Source organism: Peromyscus maniculatus, chromosome 5, assembly GCF_049852395.1.
Source record: "Peromyscus maniculatus bairdii isolate BWxNUB_F1_BW_parent chromosome 5, HU_Pman_BW_mat_3.1, whole genome shotgun sequence".
NCBI classification, from domain to species: Eukaryota; Metazoa; Chordata; class Mammalia; order Rodentia; family Cricetidae; genus Peromyscus; species Peromyscus maniculatus.
The window spans coordinates 95,939,828-95,955,545 of NC_134856.1; the positions used below are offsets into that span (position 1 = coordinate 95,939,828).

The 15,718-nt window shown below is 43.9% G+C and overlaps 1 protein-coding gene and 1 long non-coding RNA gene across 5 annotated transcripts in view; one reads left to right on the top strand and one right to left on the bottom strand.

Annotated features, from left to right (window-relative positions):
* Window positions 1–9,070: 9,070 nt before the first annotated feature.
* Window positions 9,071–10,806, bottom strand: LOC143273402 (uncharacterized). Its single transcript, XR_013051495.1, has 2 exons — window positions 10,603–10,806; window positions 9,071–10,393 (listed from the first exon to the last, which is right to left on the bottom strand). It is a non-coding gene; the product is annotated as an uncharacterized LOC143273402 (long non-coding RNA).
* A 173-nt stretch (window positions 10,807–10,979) lies between these two features.
* Window positions 10,980–15,718, top strand: part of Ero1b (endoplasmic reticulum oxidoreductase 1 beta) — a 40,361-nt gene continuing 35,622 nt past the window's right edge. For all 4 annotated transcript variants that reach the window (XR_013051493.1, XM_076572928.1, XM_006980158.4 and 1 more), the window contains exon 1: window positions 10,980–11,118. Coding sequence is in view for 3 of the 4 variants with exons in the window: in XM_076572928.1 (XP_076429043.1) it covers window positions 11,017–11,118 (102 nt within the window). In the remaining variant the exon portion in view is untranslated. The remainder of the gene's footprint in view (window positions 11,119–15,718) is intronic.

Below are 15,718 nucleotides of genomic sequence, written 5' to 3' on the forward strand. Positions count from 1 at the left end.
TACACACATAGATACACACACACACACACACACCAAAATGAAAGAAAGAAAACATAATTTTCTGAGAAGCATCCAGATATTTTATGGGACAACAGAATAGAAAGTAATTTTATTGGCCAGGCATGGTGGTGCACGCCTTTAATCCCAGCACTCAGGAGGCAGAGGTAGGCAAACCTCTGTGAGTTTGTGGCCAGCCTGGCTGTCACAGCAAGTACCAGGACAGTCAGGCCTGTCACACAAAGAAACCATGGCTCAAATAAAAATGTAATTGTTTTTTGAATCATGGGAGATGTACAGGCACATTTGGTTTAGCTCATTCTTGAAGAACTAGAGGATTTCCTAGAATGTACCTTACCTTACTATGATGATTCATCACTTCCCTGTGCAGGAATGTGGGGAGTCACAATCAAGGAGAATCCTGTGGGGATTCCAACCAGGAGAGTAATAGGTAAGAAGCATATTCCATACCTTGAAGAGTATGTACTAAGCTTGTCTTTTATTTCCCAAAATGTGTGTGTGTGTGTGGTATGTGTGTGTGTGTGTGTGTGTGTGTGTGTGTGTGTGTTATTTTATTTTGAATATGTGGGTGCAGGTGCACATGGAGGTCAGAAAGTCAGCCTTGGATCTTCCTCAGAAGTCATCTATCTTGTTTTGTGAGACAGGGTTTCCCATTGGTCTGTAGCTTGCTGACTAGACTAGACTGACTAACTCTCAAGCCCCGGGGATCCTCCTGTCTCCACCTCCCCAGCTCTGGGATTACAGATGTGTACCACCACACCTGGTTTTTCATTTTTTGATGAAACATCCTAAATAAATGCCAGATGACCGCCCTGCTCAAGTGGAGAAGATCCTGGTGGGATGTAAATCTCTGAGAACTCAATAGCCTTACACAATATGAAATAGGAACCATCAAGTAGGTGATTCTGTGAGGGTCAGATGGGACCCATGACAAATGTTGGTATGTGTATGAGAATGAGACACAGATGGCCAGGATACTATCCATATGGGGCTGCAGAATAATAACCAGACTCCTTGAAAGCAGGGGAGGGGAGTGCAAGGTGATGAATGAGGCAGGGGTGTGAATGTGACTTTTGGAGAACTAGCAACAGCACAAGGCAAGGATGAAGTCATTGACAAAAACCAATGCATTTACCTGATTTCATTCAGGAAAAGATTACCGGATTCTGAAAAATAAATGTCTCAAGGTTCTCAGTGGCTGAGGGTGGGAACTGATTAAAGGGAAGAATTCAGGCAGTATTGACATACAACTACACCACTATCTATAGCTCTGGTCTCTGCCTCTCCCTCTCTGCAGTCCTCATCTCCATGACTGTCTCCGTCACTCACTCACTGTTCTATTGTTGTGAAGAGACACCATGATCAAGGCAATTCTTAAAAATGAAAGCACTTAATTGGGGTTTGCTTATAGTTTCAGAGGTTAGTCCATTACCATCATGCTGTATATCAGGGCTTTTTCTTTTAGGGACCACCAACCAGCTTCCAAGTCATGACATGGAGACTTATTAGTTTTCAATGCTCATCCTTAGTGTAGCTCTTTTCTGGCTAGCTCTTTTAACTTAAATGAACCTGTTTATCTACCTTTTGCCTCGGGGCCTTTTACTTTCTTTCTGTATATCTTACTTTTACTGCTTCTTGTGTGTGCTGGCTGGTGGATACCTGGCTGGCCCCTGAGTGTCTCCCTCATTCTCTCCTCTCTTCTTCTCTCATTCTTCCTCTTGTTCTCCTATTTATTCTCTCTACCTGGCAGCCGCGCCTATCCTTCTTCTGCCTAGCTATCGACCATTCGGCTCTTTATTGGACTAACCAGGTGCCTTGGGCAGGCCAGGTGAAACACATCTTTACATAGTTAAACACATGTCCTTACATCATTAAACACATGCAGCACAAACAAATGTAATACACCATTACAAAGTTAAAGTAATAGTCCGTAGCATAAACAAATGTAACACTTTGCCTAGTTAAAATAATATTCCACAACGATGGTGGGGAGCATGGCGGCATGCAGGAAAGATATGGTGCTGGAGGAGTAGCTGAGAGTTCTGCATCCTGGTCCCCAAGCAGCAGGTAGAGAGAGACTGGGCCTGGCATGGACTTTTGAAACCTCAAAGCCCACCTCCAGTGACATATATCTTCCTTCAAGGCCACACCTATTCCAACAAGAGCACACCTCCTAATCCTTCTAATCCCTTTAAACAGTCCCACTCCCTGGTAACTAAGCATGCAAATACACGAACTTTTGGGGGCCATTCTTATTCAAACCACCACAAGGGCCTTGCCCTTCTATTTCTATTTCCTCTGATGCTCTTTTTTATGTGAAAGAAATATTCCCTGGTGTTCACCGTCACTGAGATTAGCTCTGGCTGGTGTATGGCTCTGTATTAGCTATTCTTCCTTTTAAAGTCTTGCTTGTGTATTGGGGTAGAAGAAAGTGAGTAGAGGCCAGTTATCCCAATGTATAGGGAGTCATGCAATTTTGTGATGCTGTGGAGGCTCTTGTCTTATAAGGATGAGGTGTTCTTACTACTTTTCTTATTGCTTTTGGCAAAATACCTGACAAAAGCTACTGAAGGAAGGAAGAAAGGCAGAGCTTATTTTGGCTTATGGTTTGTGAGTATATTTTATCATTATAGGAAAAGATTGTGCCATCATTATGGCAGAAGGAGTGTTATGCAGCTGGTCATATTGTAACCACAAGCAGAAAGCACAAAGCAATGATAGTATTCATCTTATATTCTCCTTTTATTCAGTCCAGGACCCCAGCACATGGAATAAAATGCTGTCCATAGTTAGGATTGGCTCTCCTGCCTCAGTTAACCCAGTCTAGAAACTCTCTTATCAGCATCCCCGGAGATTTCTCTCCTGGCCGGCTCTAGAGTGACCAACTTGACAACATTAACTACCACAACCTCAGAGGTAGAAGCTAGCATAAGAACGATTTTAGTTTTTTCGTTTGTTTAACGGTCCCCACCCCCTATCAAATCATAGTTTACTGGCAATCCTGGTGGTGCAGGCCTGTAATTGTAGCTACTTGAAAGGCTGAGGCAGGAAGATCACAAGTTTAAGCCTAGCCTGGGCTATAGCACGGGTTCAAGGTCAGCCTGAGCAACTCAATAAAACCATATCTCAGAAAGTAAAAAGAGGCCTCAGGGTATAGCTCAGTGTCAGATCACTTGCCTATCATGGGTGAAATCCCAGCTTCAACCTCCCAGTATTATAAAGAAAACAAAAGATTATATATTCCCTTTTAGCATAGTAACATACTGAATCTGTTCTACAAAAGAAGGCTTTATCCAAATCACATAAAACCTGTAAACACCTTTGGGAATAGCAATGCTTCTTAACAGATTCAAAGTCTATCAGCTTTAATGCTCCTTAGTAAACACACTTGAACATTGCAGCTGGGTAAATACTAAGAAGCACAAGGAACACTTTAAAGGGAAGAATAGCTAATACAGAGCCATACACCAGCCAAGCTCTTTGGTTTTCATTACTTTTAATTCCAATTCATTGCAAAAGAAAGGGAGAAGAAATCCCCTCAGTTACAATTCAGAAATGTGATCACCAAGCAAAAAGTCCCTTGTAAGTCACAGATGGAGATCCCATTAAAAAGGAAAAGAAAAAAATCTGTCCCCATGGTCATTTGTTGACAGGACAGGCTATCAACACAGTTGTTTAAACACATCAGATTGCCACCTTGCTGGCTCATTAATCACAATTCAGCTTGCTATCAAGAAAAAAATGACTGGTGTTACTAAATTTCCACTCTATTGCCTTGACTTTTATTTAGAGCCATTGGTCAGATTTTCCTCATTAGAAGTCAGGCATTATCCATGCCATAGAGCCATCAAAGAAATACAATGCACTTGAAGACACCTTGGAAATGTACATACTTAGTGCAACATTGTTAAACCTAAGTCTCTTTGGCATCATGGTTATCCACCCAGACTTTGCTTTAAACAAACAAACAAACAAACAAACAAAACCCAGCAGCAACAGACATTTCAAGTGGTGCTTGAGGTTACAACAAAAGTTAATTTTATAAAGGGCTTAGTTGCATATGTGGACCTAAAACATTTTGATAAGACTCATTCTCTTTTATTGTCTCCTGTCCTCTGGCACCCATTAGTCATCCTATTTCCCTTTAGGGAGACTGTTCAATCTTAGCTGTTTCGAGCATTGGCAACTCTTCCAGAGGACCTGGGTCCAATTACCAGCACCGACATGGTAGCTCATGGCTGTCTGTAATGCCAGGTCCAGGGGATCTGATGCCTTCTTCTGGTCTCCTTGGGTCCTGCACAGCCATGTGGTACACAGACATACATGCAGAAAAAACACCCATACATATACTTAAAAAAAAAAAAACTTGAAAAAAGTAATCATTTCTAGTGATGAGATTACAGCAGTATGACAGTCTGCTATTTCTAGTCTTTTTTTTTTTTTTTTTTTGGTCTCCGAATACACCTCTGTTCATGTCTGAACGAACAATTGTCTGTTTTATTTTACTCTATTTTTTCAGGAGTTTTCTTTTCCAAAATAAAGAAACTACCCAGCAATCCACAGGAAACATTTAGGGGCCCTAAGTAAGGGGTCCTGGTAAGTTCTAAAATAAATTGAGACAGTGAGCAACATTAACTACTCATCAACAAATATATACATCGATTGCTGTACAGAGGGATTGAGATTGAGAGTTACAAAAGAATATAGTGCAAGACAGATTTGGCTAAAATTGCATACTCTAGGTGGATACACAGATACAAGAAAAATGAACTCTAACTTAGACCAGAAGACTATCAGATTTGGATAAAGGTTATGGGTAGGGCTGTGGTGATATATTGTGTATCAGATAAAGCTTACCTGAGGATCAGAGGACAGAGCCAGCCACTAGATTAAACATAGAGGCCAGGCAGTGGTGGCACACACCTTTAATCCTAGCATTTGGGAGGCATGAGTTCAAACCCACCCTGGACTACATGAGATTGATTCAGTCTAGGAGAGAAACAGAGCCAGGCAGTGGTGGCACACCCTTTAATCCCAGTACTTGGGAGTCACATGCCTTTAATTCTAGAACTTGAGATCTCATGCCTTTGCTACCAATATTTGGGAAGCACACATGTCATTAACCCCAGCACTAGAAAGGAAGTGAAATGGCTGGGTGGAGAAAGATATATAAGGCATGAGGAGACAGGAAATAAAGCCTTTTGGCTGAGGACTCAGAGGCTTTCAGTCAGAGGATTCATGGAGATGGGATCTCGCCTTCCATTCAGCCTGAGGATTCGGTAGTGGTGAGAAGTTTCTCTCTGATCTTTCAGCATTTACCCCAGTATCTGGCTCCGGGTTTTTTTTTTTTTTTAATTAAAAGACCATTTAGGATTCAAGCAACATAGGACCACCTAGCATTTGGGTAAGTACGGGAATGAGGTGATCAGCTATCCTCTCAGAGAAGAGGGGGATGTGGAATGGGAAGGAGCAAAAGAAATCCATGAGTAGAATGGAGAGAACTACTCAGATTTGAAAGCAGCACAGTGAACCTGAAGGAATGATTGCTCTGCTGTTGTGCATATGTTTGTGACTATAGTTGCAGTGTGAGTAGTGTGTGGGTGTGGGTGTGTGTGCATGTGCGTGCGCACTCAAGCACCAGAGGCTGACATGCAGTGTTTTTAGTTGCTCTTCATCCTATTTTTTTTTTGAGATGAGATCTCTCACTGAACCTGGAGCTTACTGATTCTGCTAGCCTAACTGGCCAGCAAGCTCTAGGGATCTCCCAGTCTCCACCTCCTGGTAATGAGATAACAAGCGTAGTGCCACCATCTCTGGCTTTTATGTGGGTACTGGGAATCCACAGTCAAATCTTCATGCTTGCATGGCCGACACTTTGCCAACTGAACCATCTCCCAGCCCCCCCACAAAGAGTGAATCTGAAAACCAGGCTTTGTGGCAGAGGCCTATGATCCCAGCTACTCAGAAGGCCCAGGAAGGAGGGTCAAAATGGCAAGGCCCAACTGGGAAACTTAGCAAGATAAAACAAGCAAAGGGCTGGAGAGATGGCTCAAGGGTTAAGTGCCATTCACAAGATCCGTTCAAAAAGGTGAAACACACTCAGGTCACTTGTGTTCATTTGGGTTAGGCTCCTTTGAGAGTTACAGGAAATAAAATCATGGCTTACCATCTGTCATAATTTGGATATAAAATGTCCCCAGAGGCTCCTGTATTTGAATCCTTGGCCAGCTGGTAGCACTGTTTTGGGAGGTTGTGAGCACTTTCGAAGCGGGACCTGACTTGAGGAAATCAGTTTCTGGTGTGTGTGTGTGTGTATCTCTGTGTGTGTGTGTGTGTGTGTGTGTGTGTGTGTGTGTGTGTGTGTGTGGGCAATGGGTCAGCATAAGGTTTACAGCCTGATTTGTTTCCTAGCCCACCGAGATATGAGCATGCAGCCTCATGCTCCCCTGCTTCCGGGTACCTTCCTAGCCCCATGATGGACTCTCCTGTTCCCCCTTGTTGCTTCTTGTTGGGTATTTGGTCATAGCAATGAGAAAAGTAATACATCATCTGTACTAAGATTGATTCTCCCACAGAGTTAACCAGAATCTATCCCAACCACATCAATGAGAAATCATCTCTGTTTGCCCTGAAGGAGTTGTACTAATTGACAAAGCTGGTCCTCACTCTTCCCAGAATTGATCTGGGAGGCTCATATACTTTTTCCACTTAAAAAAAATCATTTTCCTGCAGCTTAATTCCAGGTAATTAGGCTTGTCTAAGCCAGGAGGTCTGTAAATAATAAATTACATTATTCGCAAGAACATATTACTGCTGTGTTTGGCTGGCCGGTGTCCTGATGTATGTCTTTCAGTGTACCCACAGCCCAGGACGTGTGAGATAACTTAATGAATGTATGAATGCAAGCCAAGGTAAAGAGAAGTGAATTGAAAGCCAGGCCTGGTGGCAAAGGCTGTGATTCTAGCTTCTCAGGGGGCTTGAGGCAGGAGAATCAAAATTCCATGGCCTCTCTAGGCAACTTAGCAGGATTAAAAAAATATGGGAGTTGGAGAGGTAGCTCCTTGGTTATGAGCACTTGCTGCTCCTGCAGAAGACCCCAGTTCTGTCCCAAGCATCCATATCAGGCAGTTCCCAACCTCCTGTAACTCCAGTTCCAGGGGCTCTGATACCTTATTCTGTCCTCTGCAGGCACTGCATGCACAATGTGCACAAAAAGCAGGCACATACACGTACATGTAAATACAAATAAATTTTTTGTTTGTTTTTCGAGACATGGTCTTACTGTGTAACAGCGCTGGCTGTCCTGATCCACTTGCCTCTGCCTCCCAGGTGCTGGGGTTAAAGGTGTGTGCCACTATTGCCCAGTCAAGAGAGAGAGAGAGAGAGAGAGAGAGAGAGAGAGAGAGAGAGAGAGAGAGAGAGAGGAGACTGGAGATATGACTCAGCAGTACAGTATTTGACTAGCATGTGTGAGGTTCAATCTCCACTACCATAAAGAAAAAAGTGAATTTGTATGACACTCTTTCCCTGGAATTACTAATGACGGGAGGGAGTGGGTCTCGCCATGCATCTGTGTACCTACCCTCTCTTCCCATTCTTTGTAGTTCTGTAGGGTTGTCAGTAGTTTTGTGCTATCTGTTTCTGTCTCCTCTCGCTCCTCCCCTCTCTCTGTCTTAGTTAGGGTTTCTATTGCTGCAATGAAACACTATGACCGAAGACCAAGGTGGGGAGGAAAGAGCTTATTTGGCTTATACTTTCAGACTGGGGAAGTAGGGACAGGAACTTAAACAGGGCAGGAACCCGGAGGCAGGAGATGATGCAGAGGCCATGGAGCAGTGCTGCTTACTGCCTTTGTTCCGCTAGCTTGCTCAGCCTGCTTTCTTATAGAACCCAGGACCACCAGCCCAGGGATGGCACCGCCCACTATGGGATGGGCCATCCCCCGTTGATCACTAATTGAGAAAATGCCTTACAGATAGATCTCATGGAGGCTTTTTCTCAACTCAGGCTGCTGCTTCTCTGATGACTCTAGCTTGTGTCAAGTTGACACACAAAACCAGCCAGAACGCCCTCTCTCAGCTAAATTCGAGGAATTTGGATGGGAGAGTAAATGATGGAAAGTAACTGGAAACAAGTCAGTACAATGGTAACATTCTGGAAAAGACTAGCCAATAGTCCCTGCTCCTCTTGGTCCCTGAATTACACCCCGATGGACTCACCTTTCCAGAGCTGTATGTGACGAAGCCTTGTTCAGTCCCACGAGTTGTCATTTTTTTATACTTATTGTTATTTTTCTTGTTCTTTTTAAATTCAGCTGGATCTGAATTTTTCCAATAGCTTGTCATTAAAGGGATGTGGTTTGGCCTTCCTTGTTTCAACTTGCAACCCACTCCTTGGGATGGGAAGTTTGAAACTGAGGATCATAGGTAGGAAGCATGGTTGGCCTCATAGAGGCAATGCCTGCCCTAATGCTGGTTGTAATGTAGTTGCTTTTCAGGAAAGCAGAAGTAAACAGCAAGGCTAAAACTGTGGAAGGCGGTTTGCTCATCAACTCCCGATTCCCTCACACTGCCCATTACAGTAAACACTACAGCAGATCACAGCACAGGACAGCACGAGCCTCGGTACCTTTCTCATGAAAAACACCTACTTCTGATTACACTCACCAAGGGGGAGGAATTGTTTCCAAACGTTGTGAGTTGAGTTTCTGAGGTGAAAAACACTGTGTGCCACATGCAAACTTTTTCCCTCCTATCAACTGATCACTCAAGTTTTTATTCAGTGACAGACCCTGAAGTGTTCTGAATGTCAAGCATGTGTTCTGCCCTTGATACCAGATATTAAAAACTTTAAGATTTAAAAATAGGACAGTTTATGCCGGGTGGTGGTGGTGCATGCCCTTAGTCCCAGCACTTTGGAGGCAGAGGCAGGTGGATTTCTGAGTTTGAGGCCAACCCGGTCTACAGAGTGAGCTCCAGGACAATCAGGGCTACACAGAGACACTGTCTTGAAAAGCCAAAATAAATAAACAATAAATAAAAAAATAGTACAGTTTGTAACTAATAAAATTTTATGGCCTTGTCCCATGACATATGTGTTATCAGGGCCAAATGAAGCACAGAGGGGCTCCGAGAAAGCCCCCTGCATATCCAAAGCACAAAGAAATGAGGCACACGGAAAGGCAGCTTTGAGAAGCAAGTTCAAGTTCTCTGTTGGTTGTGTAGGGAAAGAAGGCCTAGTCCAGAGTGGAAGCAACAGAAATGAGGAGAAGAAAAGGACAAAGGGAGCTGGCTTCGTGAGAAGACTTGCAGAGTCTTGCAGGGCCTTGCATTTGGTTTATTGCTCTGCTGTCTCTGTCTTGAAATTCCTCACATTTTTGAAAAGAGTCCTTGACTTTTCATTTCTAGCTGACCCTACGGATTATGCAGTAGGTCCAGCGGAATGATGTGTGTGAATGCTCTTTGAAAAATATAACGCACTGCTGGGTTGATTAGTGGGCACTCACGGATGTCCCTGTCCTAATCTGTAGATGTGAGATGGAAAAAGAGTCTTTGAAGATGTGACTAAGGATTTTAAGATAAAGAAATTGCCTGGATTATCTGGTTAAGCCCCATGTAATCACAGGTTTTTATATGCAGGGGAACAAGAGACAGAGGGCCAGAAAACACATGGCAACAGAAGCAGATTATGACACTGTGTCACGTGAGGTCCTAGGTCTAGAAATGCAAGTGATTCTAGAGCTGGAAAAAGCAAGGAAACATTGTTCTCTAGAATACTCCAAATGAATGCAGTACTGCAGATTCATTTTGGACTCCTGGCTTCCAGAATATAAGATAATACATTAGGTTGGTTTTCAACCACTAAATTTGTGGTCATTTGTTACATCAACAATGACAAATTAATACACACTACCGAACGTATTTCCTACAACTCAGGAATATTGATAAAGCTAGCGGTTACCATTTATTGAATACTTTCTATTTGCTAGGCACTACAGGAAGCCTATGTACATAATCTTAATAGTCCTAGGACAATATTTGAGGTGTAATTAAGATCACGAAACTGACTTTGTGGTATTCCTTGGCTCCCGACTGCCAGGATACCTTCCCATCCGAGCCACAATGCTTATAACTAGAATGTGTTAAATCTGGGACAGCCCAGGTCGCTTCAAGTTTTTCTGTGCCTTTATCCCGATTCTTCTTTTTCGCTGTGTAAGTTTGAGTTTATCTTTATGCTTTAAAGTGCATTATAGATTTTTTTTCGGTGTTGGTAGAGGCGTAGGGGAGACACCAAGCAACGGCATTCACTTCTGGGGCGTGTGACTTGAAGGAGGTGCTGAAGCCACCTTGACAAGATGCCAGGTGGTTTTAGGTAACTGCAGAGGTGAGAAAAGAGGCAAAAGAAAGCTCTTGGGACAGCAGGTTAAAGCTCTCGCCTGTTGAGAATGTCTTGGCTCCAAAAGGACAGGCGATGACAAGGAGCAACCAGCACAAAGCCAGAAGCCATGCGGGGGGCCCCCCAGCCTCGTTTCCCAGAGCGACGATTCCCAGGCTTCGCCGCCACCGCCAACCCCTAAAACAGTACCAAGTCTCCCGCCCGTTCTTGGGTGTTTTGGAGCCCTCGTGGTCCCGCCTCATTGGCCGCCGCGGAGCCCCGCCTCAGGGAGGCAGAGCGACCTCCGAGCCTGTAGTTCTCCATTTTCAAGGCCTTCCCGTTGTGGGGGGGCCTCAAGGGGATGTCGGGACTACAACTCCCAGAAGGCTTTGCACAGAGGGCGTGATCACAACTGAGGACGCCGGGGGCGGGGCCTCCTGGGATGAAGCGGGGGCGCGCAGCACTGGTACATCAGTCGCCGCGGCTGGGAACGGTAGAGTCTTCCCGTCCTGAGGCCGGCGCGCAGACCTCGGGTCCTGGAGGCTCCCGGTTCCCGGGCACTGCCGCCGGGCGTAGTCGTCGCAGCGGCCCGCCTTTCCCCAGCTCTGAGCGGCCGAGGTCACCATGAGTCCGGGGTTCCGCCGGGCCGTCGCCGGGCAGGGGGCGGCGGCCGCAGTGCAATTGCTGGTCACCCTGAGCTTCCTCCCAAGTCTGGTCAAGACCCAGGTAAGACCGAGGGGCGGGCGGCGGGGGGCACGGGCCGCGCCGGCGTCGCCGAGAGGCCGAGGTGCAGGTGCGAGGGGCCGGCCAGGGACGGGGAGAACCGCACCGGCTAGTGCGGGGAAACGTCTGTAAAGCGCGGCTGGCGCGGGGACGCGACACGCGTGGCGGAGGCAGACGGAAGAGGAAGATGGTGACGGCCAGTAAGCGCTAGCGGCTTTATCACTGTGATGGTGACGGGGAGAAGAAAAACCACCGCGGTGTCTTGTGCAAGAGGGGGATAGAAACCTCGGACACCTTTCCCTCTGGGGATGACAGGCTCTCCACCCTCTTCCTGAGAGGACTAGAGGGGGACAGGACTTCACTTCCTTGAACTTGTGTACTAGAGATTGTCAGGCTTTACCCACTTTATTACCCACCTGTCCTACGTATGCAAAGTGGCATCGCCAGGTGAGCCCACTTAACGACATTTGGAGGGTCTGGGCCCTGACTGTGGGCCTCTAAGTCTATAGTGAGGCTTGCTGGCTGGAGAGTCCGATGGACTTTGGGGTTGCCTCGATGAGGCAGGTATTACTGTACCGTTCTCTATATGCTAGAAAACCAAGGGTTAGCTGATCACAGCCTCTTGTCTTGAAGAGAGATAGGTTTGTTGCTTTTTTAGGTGAGTGAGATTTGACTAGGTTGCCAGATGCTGCTGCATCTTGTCTGCACCTGCTGCAAAGTGTTAGCTCAAAGAGCCAAAACGGAGCAAAACAAAAGTGTCTCAGATGGCCTGGTAATGAGGGGGCATGCAGTTTGAAGCAATTAACGCTCATTGCTAAGAAAAAAAATGATGGTAACTATGAGGGTAACCGTGTAAACATGTTTTTCCGACTTCGTTCTTGATGTTATAATGCCCAGCACTAAATCCTAGAATGCTTGAATATTCTGTTCGTGTTTATGTGAGTGCTCTTTAAATGAATAATTTGATAAAAATAGAAGCAACATCTGGGAACAGTGGTACACACCTGTAACCCCAGCACTCAGGAGGCAAAAAAAAAAAAAAAAAAAAAAAAACCAGGAGAATTGCCACAGGTTGGACCCTAGCCTGGTCTACATGCCAAGTTCCAGGCTAGCTAGGACTGCATAGAAAGACCCTCTCTCAAAAAAACTAAACAATGAGTCAAGCAGAGGAAAAGGAAGGAAAGGAAAAGAAACGCTTTGTTGAACGTGGAGGTTCTCTGACCCCCTTCGATATATTCTGAGTCCATCTGGAACTGAGCAAGGAATTAGCATTTTAAACAAGCCTTGCAAGTATCTGTAATGCAGTTTTGTTCCCCTACCCCTCCGCCCCCACTGCATCTTAGCCTGGCTTGGAAAACACTATGATAGAATTCTGGATATATTTACTAGACTTAGCAAAAATAAATTTCCCAGGCTGTCAATGGCAAAATTATTTTCTAGTTACTAGTTTTGTTTGGTTTGAGTGGAATTTACATTTAGATGTTTTCATAAAGTCTGATTTCTCATTTTCTTGCTTAATATATGTCATATATTAATTGCATACTTTATCACCAGTCTAGAAGCTTCACTTAAGGTTTCTCCAGCTACCAATAATCATACTTATTAGTGGTTTATAATGCAGCTGTAATTCTATTTCCTTATATACAAATGAATATATATATAGTTCAACAATTAAATATTTCAAAGTATTTGTGCTATTTGTGTATTTCAAAGTATCGCCGTGCTAAACAGGCTATAGAAGTGTATGTATATTTTGTTTCCCAGTGATACTTTCTAATATAGTCTTTAATAACATTTTTAGATTGCACCTTAACCTGTAACATGCTTAATTATATATTTTGTTTGGTACATATCTCAAATGTAAGGCTGTGGTAAATGAAGTTCAGAGAGCTTAATTGACTTGTTAAGTGACTTAAACTGGGGCCCTGATGTAGTTCCTTCTGCTCCACATAGTATTTACAAATTGGCATGCTTGCTTCAGAGAATAGAGAAGCAGAGACCAGAAAATCAGAAAGTGGAACTAAGACAGTATTTTTTTTTTAAACTTCTCATGTATCCTAAACTTGGTAGAAAGAAAAAAAACAACAGTAAAGATAAAAGGAAGAAATTAGAATTTTTGAAAAACCCCTCTGTTCATAAGAAATCAAGGTCATTTAAGGAAATAGGTACTTTGCCTTCTATATTGAAAGCAGGAAAATATTTTTGACCATGTGAAAGGATGTTCATTTGTATATCTCATGCCCCATTTTCTTATAAATGAAATGCAAATATGATTCATGGCATGTTACATACAGTTTTCCTGTAAAGGCATTTCAGTCAGATGTATTTGAAATCCTTTAAAATGCCTGTCTGCAGTGGCATAAAAAAATCAAGAAGCACACAGCTCCCTCACAAATGGAAGTTGGAAATGTGGGACTCAGTGTGTGTAACTATTCCATTACCCTGAGGGTTTCTTTTAAACCCGAAGACCAAGCTTCTAGTCTCCCAGCTTTGTGGAGGTGGAATTGGCAAGAACTTACACCAGTGTCTTCCCTAAGCTGGAAGAATGTAAGGCCCCACCACAAAGCCTGGACCCCAGAGAGCTACATCCTTGGTGTAAGGTGAAAGTAAAAGAACTTGCTAGAAGAAAGGGATGAAAACTCAGTGGAGACCCTGCGACTGTGAGCGGCCCTCACGTGCCTTTTCAGGCCAAGTTTGTCCCACGTGTGCTAGGATAAGCTTCGGCCAGAAGTTGAATTCGCAGCAAGCCCAGGTTTATGTACCCACGTTACCAGAGAAAGCAAATGCCTATTCCTCCTAGAAAACAGTATTTTCAGCTTAAGGACTTAAGATTTTTTTTTTTTCCAGAGATAGTGTTCAGTGGAATAAACAGCTAGCAGTGTGCCAAAAAAAGTAATCGCAAAACTGCAAGGCAAGAGAATGCTGTGATCAGATACTCAGATACAGATAGCCCCTGTGTTAAGATGCTTGGATTTACAGTGTTTTTTTTTTTTTTAACTTGACAGATGTTAGAAAGTTTATCTGCTTGGTAGGAACTGCTTCATATTTTGATTTTTGTTGTCTCTGACTAGCTGTGCACTTGAATGCTGAACAGATACAGTAAGCCACAGCTCTCCGTCAGCTGTGCCAACACAAGGGTAAACAACTTGTACCCCCAGGTTGTCTCCTGTGTTTCTGAGCTATGACGTATGGTAGGTTGTGTGTCTTGACTGCATTTCCGTTTGATATTTTTGTTGTAGTGGGCTTTTTGGGGGAGGTTTCTCATGGGAAGTTGAGGAACATCCATAGTGGAAACACGACAGACATTAAGTGACTTCAGGTTCTGAAATTTTTTACATAAGTAATTTAATATAAGTTTTAATGTATTCAAATAAAAAAACACATAGAAGTATGAAAAAACAGATTTAAAAGAGTGATCAAAATATTAAAAACAATGAAATTGAAGTTTTCAAAGTAAAATGTAAACCAAGTGTGGAGATATGCACCTATAATCCCTCTCAAGAGGTAGGAGGCAGGGTCATAAATTCAAGGTTAGTCTCAGTTAAGTAGCTGATTCCTTCTTTTTTACAGGGTTTCTCTGTGTAGTTTTGGTGCCTGTCCTGGAGCTCACTCTGTAGACCAGGCTGGCCTTGAACTCACAGAGATCTGCCTGGCTCTTCCCCTTTAAGTGCTGGGATTAAAGGCATGTGCCACTGCCACCTGGCTAGCTGGTTCCTTCTTAGCCTGAGCTACTTGAGACTCTTGCCCCCCACCCCCCACCCCCACCCCCACCCCCCCGCCCATGTGTGTGTGTGTGTGTGTGTGTGTGTGTGTGTGTGTGTGTGTGTGTGTGCGCGCGCGCGCACTAAAAAAGAAAAAGTAAAATTTGAAACTCAAAAAATGGATTAAATAGATGAATACACCCAGCTGAAGAAATTTAAATTACATATTTTTCAACTTAATCCTTCATCATCTGCTCTTCTGCCCTGTCAGCTCCATGCCTAACAAAAGAGAACTGCCACGGAGTGATCCATTTACTGGTCTCTGCCAGCTGTTGTGACTGTGTTGGTTACAACTACGGGGGAGTCATTTGTGCTCTTATAATGTATATTAGGGCCATTTCTTCTTTCCCACTCAAGGGTATGGTTCCCTTCGTGTCTTCTATTTCTCCAGGTCTTCAGTTTTTTTCTTCCCGCAGTGAGTGGTTACTGTCATCCTATGATCTTGGGTTCTTGGTATTGAACTCTGGTCCTCATCAAGCACATGACTGATTGAGCTACCCCCTCCTCCTTTTTAAATTCTGAATCTAGAAAAATTCCTGAGTTGTTTTTATTGCTCCTGTTCTGTTTAGCCTATTTTCTTCTTCTTGTTTTATTTAGCCTATTCATTACAGTCAGACTACTACCCTGAAACTGCTCTCTCTTGTCAAGGTTACCAAGGTCTTTGTTGCTAAGACTATAATAGTTCTCAGACCTGAGGTTTACCTGTCAGCAGAACTTTTTCCCCACAGCTCAATCCTTCCTCTTTTAAGTACTTACTTCTTTTGGTGTCCAGGATGCTAACTTTCCTGGTTGACTTCCTCTGTGGTGGGCTAGTCCATCTTACAACACTTGTCTTGTTTCTC